Consider the following 5,706-nt stretch of genomic DNA (forward strand, 5'->3'; position numbering starts at 1 on the left):
GTCACTACAGTATCGAAATGTGATTGTTTCAGTTAGTGGAATAGTTTCATTTTTAAAGTGAAAGTATTTGACATGAGTGTTTTTGTTTCACTTTTGACACGTAATACTTAAATAGTGGAGGAGATATTATGTTGCCGTGTGCTCGAACTCTGCAAGAAGTTAATAATTTTTTTTGACTAAAACACAACTGGAACCCTAAGTAAGGCATGTGTAAAATTTGAATGAAATTGGTTGCGTAGTTCTCGAGTTTTAGGGATTCACACAGACAGACAGACAGGCAGACAGACAGACACACATTCTCATTTTTATATATATAGATACTGATATTCCGAGCGATAACAACTTGCTTTAACTGCTTTAACATTAATGATAAAGCATACGCTCGCGTGTATTTCAGCGGGAAATGAGTAATTTAAATTCAAATTTCCATAAAGGAAACTCATATCGTTATGATTTAGTTTCATAAATGATGAATTAACTTTTATGAAAGAATTATACGTTTGCGAAGTCAACTCTCGATCAGGCCCTGTTCATATTGCACAGTACAATATTTTTTGCCGAATACAAATCTAATTTTTATAAAGTAATATGACATAAATTAAAAGTGCAACGACGATATATAATTTAAGTGACAGTTTGCAGTCAGTGAAGTATTAGTGACAGTTGATGTCAAAAATAAACAGTAGCAGTATTCTTTGTTGTGCTGGAAAGAGGTAGTGAATTTAGTATGATACTACAAGTATAACTTTTGCTGGAATTCACCTTATTTAATGCATGGCCAACACGTAAACGTAAGTTATTTGTGCCTTTACGTTTTAGTGAAATCAGTGTCTCGTGTATGTGTGTTTGAAAGAGAGAGTGAGGGAGAGTATCTCTCTGTCTGTCTGTCTGTCTGTCTGTCTGTCTGTCTGTCTCTCTCTCTCTCTCTCTCTCTCTCTCTCTCTCTCTCTCTCTCTATATATATATATATATATATATATATATATATATATCGTATATGTGTGTGTGTGTGTGTGTATGAATGTAAGTATACTTATAAATATGTGTATGAATTATTCCCTTAGTCTTTTTCTCTGAAAACAATCATTATTCGACGAATTTTTTTTCTATTTAATTGAAACATATTTAAAATTAAAACTGGTTTTAAATGGGAAGACCAGGTAGCATATTTTAAACTAGTTTAAAATACAACTTTGGGAAGTGTTGGGCAGGTGAATATTTTGCCGTTAATGATAGCCAGAGCCCACACGAATGAAAGGGAGCTGCATGTAACGACGTAAGTAATGTTCATGTTCCTTTAAAGTCAAAATACTATGCGTTAACAATAAAAAGTAATCTGACCAACTGTTAAACAATTGGCAACTAAATTTTATACTACTCTCTCACAAGTACACTTGTTATTCGAAACAATTTGACGACTATATCAAGGTTGGTCAAGTAATATATCAGGTTTATTTGGTTTTCTTCCAGCAGTCAACCTAATTTTACCTATGATTTTGCTCATTTAATATCTTTTAATATACACTAGCAACAAGGAAAATGCTTTTATTTTGTGGCTATTCTTACAAATAAGCCAGTACTAAAAACACGTGTACAGGTTACTATGCAGGTATATTTACAAGTTGACTATAAACTAATTAGGTTCTGTTTTTATAATCCATTAGCTTGAAATGTACCTGTTCATATAAGTTTCCTTCTGAAATTTTATACAATAAATATACATAGATAAAAAAAAACCCCCAAACGATTACACGCACCTCTATCTATCTATCTATCTATCTATCTATCTATCTATCTATCTATCTATCTATCAAACTCCTGTTTGCTGCTTACATGCCAGTTTGCTCGTCCACAGGTCTTTGTCGTGTATCTCTACTTCTATGTATGTATGTATATATGTATGTATGTATGTATGTATGTATGTATGTGTGTGTGTGTGTGTGTGTGTATGTGTGTGTATGTGTTTATGTACATATGTAACAAAGGAATGTAAATATGTATAAATATTTCCTTTTTAAGATTATTTTAAGTTTTTCGCAGAATTGAAGTCGATCACTAGAAAAGTGAAACAGTTCCAGAGAGTCGTGTATACCGAGAGGTGAATTTGTAGATACACCCGGGTGTATCTCTAGTTTTACTTGCATTCTCGTAATGGCTATACATGTCTCTTTAGTAAACGAGCGTGTGTGATTACTGTTTGTGTGTGTTTAGGACATAATTGTACGTATATTCTTCTATTCTTTTATATGCTTCAGCCCTAAGGCCGTGACCATGCTGGGGCACCGCCCGTGAGTATATGTTCATGATAGGAAAATCAAATGATGATCTAAAATCAGATTATGAGCTGTGAGTTCCATATAGAAATTTCCATTTCCATAACTTTATACGAAACATTCACTATCGCTTGGCAGGTAATCTCTACAACGTATGACTTTTGTTCTCTGCTTGATAAGACAGGATCAAGTTTGTTCATTTTGTACGGCGTTGCTGATGTATAGGAGAGTTCTATTAGTGTTACTTTTTTTAAAGTTGTGATTAAATTCTGGTTCTAGTGTGTCTTAAGTATGTTGATCGCGATAATCTTCTTTGCAGATACCATTGTAAATAGTGTTGGCTAGTATGTATGTATGTATGTATGTATGTATGTATGTATGTATGTATGTATGTATGTCTGGTGCGGCGTAAAAACGAAAGCGAGTGTGTGTTCGATACAGATAAAATTCGCTAACTATTAATGTTCACCTGTTGAAAGCTTCGAAGGTTGTCAAGTGAGAATTACAGAATAGGGACAACTCTTATTTATTTATGTTCAACCCCACATACTGAGTGGGCCCCCACTCATATGTATGTACGTACATACATACATACATACATACAAACATACAAATTTAGGTATATATGTATGTATGTATGTATGTTCAAAAGGTGTTGGGATCCAACTGGGTCTTTCATACAAAGTCCCAATTTTTAGCGGGAGGAAGAAGAATTGAAACTCTCTCTCTCTCACACACACACACAAACTGAAATCTGAAATCTGACAATAACAAGAAATAGTTTTGAACAGTTTGTCTCACCTATGTAGTAGTAGTCGGCGCAAGAGCTCTGCTTTCGCTTCAACTTGAGAATAGGGTCAACTTCATGCTAGAATCAACTTGTTTGTTTGTTTATGTGCTTGTGTGTGTGTGCGTGCGTGTGCGTGTGTGTGCGCGTGTGTGCGCGCGTGTGTATTGTTGTGTATGTGTTGTTTCCTTTTCTTCCTTCCTTTCTTTCTCTTTCTCTTTTCTTTCTTTATCCTTCATTCTTTTCCCTCTATTTCTTTATCTTCCTTCTTTTTCCGGTTTTCCTTTATTTCCTTCTCTATTTCTCTCTCTCTCTCTCTCTCTCTCTCTGAACACCCCCACCCACACACACACAGATACACACAGAGACACACACACTTACGCCCGCATACGCACGCATATACACACAAAAATCTTGACAGTAACTTCGAAGTCTCGTCATACTTGCCTTCATCAGTCTGCCAATATATTTATGTTTCAATCGTCGGTTTCGGTCAAAAGAATTACCAACTAATTAGATTAATGTCTCTGTGTATTCTGCAGATATATGTACACTTAAAACAATTTCTGACCAGACTTGCCTTACACAATATCTAACAGGGGCGGGCTATTATATGGGTTTCACATTTTGGCACAAGGCCAGCAATGTGGAGAAGGAGGTAATTCGATTACATCGGCTTAAGTGAACAACTAGTATTTATTTTGCCGACCCCGAAAAGGACGAAAGAGTAAGTGGACTTTGGGAGAATTTGAACCCAGAACGTTCAAACAGACAAAACGCCACTAAGCATTTTGCCCGGCGTGTTAACGATTCTGCCAGCTAGCCACCTAGGGAATATCTCAACAAGAGTAAAACCGATAATGTGTATTGTGAAATTAATTCTAATGATAATTTTCCTGAACTAGATTTCGATTGTTTAAGTCAAAGTAATTCCGACTCTGATAATAACAGCTAGTTTTGATGCTAATTATAATAGTAATATTCCTGACTTAACGCCTAATTCTGAGAGGAGTACTAGCAGGAATTCTTTTAACCATGAGTACCAAATGCAAGCGAATAAATGCCTATGTAATTGTAAAAAGAAAATTGTCTGCTCTTTAGAAAATCAGTGTTTAACGAAAAATATAGTTTATCAATGTAAGATAATAACAGGATATAAGCATTATTATATCGGCTTATCTGTTACAATTTCGAAATCTAGATTTCATAATCATTCTCATTCATTTAAGTATAGAATAAAAGGCAATTCTACAAATATAACTAAATGCGTTTGGGATTTAAAAGATAGAAACATTGAGTATGAATTAAAGCGGTCCATTTATTAGCTACACACCATCGCACAATATTGGCAATTCCACGTGATCTTTGCCTCGAAGAAATGTATTATATAATTACTTCTAAATTAATTTTGTTAAATTTTAATGGGTATTTTACAATGAATAGTGCCACAAATTTCGGAAGGCTTTAAAATATTTCAATTCATAATTAAAATTGCTTTACGTATGTTATATTATAAACATAACTTTTCTAAAAAGTTTACAATATTTGATAAATAGATAACTAATTGTCGTGACGTAAAATCTCTATTTCTAATTGTCGTAACGTAGAATTCTTATCTTTTACTCTCTTTTACTTGTTTCAGTCATTTGACTGCGGCCATGCTGGAGCACCGCCTTTAGTCGAGCAAATCGACTCCAGGTCTTATTCTTTGGAAGCCTAGTACTTATTCTATCGGTCTCTTTTGTCGAACCGCTAATTGACGGGGATGTAAATACACCAGCATCGGTTGTCAAGCGATGTTGGGGGGACAAACACAGACACACAAACACACACACACACACACACACACACACACACGACGGGCTTCTTTCAGTTTCCGTCTACCAAATCCACTCACAAGGTTTTGGTCGGCCCGAGGCTATAGTAGAAGACACTTGCTCAAGGTGCCACGCAGTGGGACTGAACCCAGAACCATGTGGTTAGTAAGCAAGCTACTTACCACACAGCCACTCCCGCACCTATGCTTATTCTTTTTTATCCTTTTGTTATCCACTGACGTCACCAAGAGTTGACAACATAAACAGCTTTTCTTAGATTATATTTCTTCTTAGCGTTCTTTGTGTATGCGCTCGTGTATAGGAAATATTTCCTTAGTTCACCTTGAATTTAGTTTTGGATCGCCTTAAAAACGTTGTGTTAACATTATTTTTAGAAATACTATTTTCAATGATATTTTCTATATCTAAATATGTTGACACAACAGAAACAATTTTCGGTTTTGTAAGAAGAATTCTACAATTAAAGATGTGACTTTCTCTATCCGTATTTTGTTCTTAAATACTATGAATTTCTTGAAATTTATCTAAATGATATTTTGATCTACTTGTCATATATGAGGATTTACCTTGTCATTCAAGAAGATTAACCTTGGGTGTGTGTTCTACATGCATTTACTGGTGTCTGATTGTTTGATATAGTTAACCAAATTCATTTAAAGCTGAGTGAATTTGATATCTGCCTGAAGTGTTTTAATCCCTTCTTCTTCTTCTTCTTCTTCTTCTTCTTCTCCTCCTCCTCCTCCTCCTTCTTCTTCTTCTTCTTCTTCTTCTTCTTCTTCTTCTTCTTCTTCTTCTTCTTCTTCTTCTT

The 5,706-nt window shown here is 34.9% G+C and overlaps 2 protein-coding genes across 6 annotated transcripts in view; one reads left to right on the forward strand and one right to left on the reverse strand.

The window, feature by feature from the left end:
- The window catches only part of LOC106883614 (sodium-dependent neutral amino acid transporter B(0)AT3), a 105,301-nt gene that overhangs the window by 75,986 nt on the left and 23,609 nt on the right, over nucleotides 1-5,706 (reverse strand). The window contains exon 1 of one of the 4 annotated variants that reach the window (XM_052969189.1): nucleotides 3,075-3,329. The exons of the other annotated variants lie outside the window; for them this stretch is intronic. The gene's annotated coding sequence lies outside the window, so the exon portion shown is untranslated. Of the gene's footprint in view, nucleotides 1-3,074; nucleotides 3,330-5,706 lie in introns of those variants that run through there. 4 annotated transcript variants of the gene reach the window in all.
- Nucleotides 366-5,706, forward strand: part of LOC106871698 (sodium-dependent neutral amino acid transporter B(0)AT3) — a 77,547-nt gene continuing 72,206 nt past the window's right edge. The window contains exon 1 of one of the 2 annotated variants that reach the window (XM_014918307.2): nucleotides 366-791. Coding sequence is in view for 1 of the 2 variants with exons in the window: in XM_014918305.2 (XP_014773791.1) it covers nucleotides 1,230-1,276 (47 nt within the window). In the remaining variant the exon portion in view is untranslated. Of the gene's footprint in view, nucleotides 792-1,091; nucleotides 1,277-5,706 lie in introns of those variants that run through there. The other variant, XM_014918305.2, reaches the window with a different exon arrangement.

The sequence above is a fragment of the Octopus bimaculoides genome, chromosome 1, assembly GCF_001194135.2.
Source record: "Octopus bimaculoides isolate UCB-OBI-ISO-001 chromosome 1, ASM119413v2, whole genome shotgun sequence".
Classification (NCBI taxonomy): Eukaryota; Metazoa; Mollusca; class Cephalopoda; order Octopoda; family Octopodidae; genus Octopus; species Octopus bimaculoides.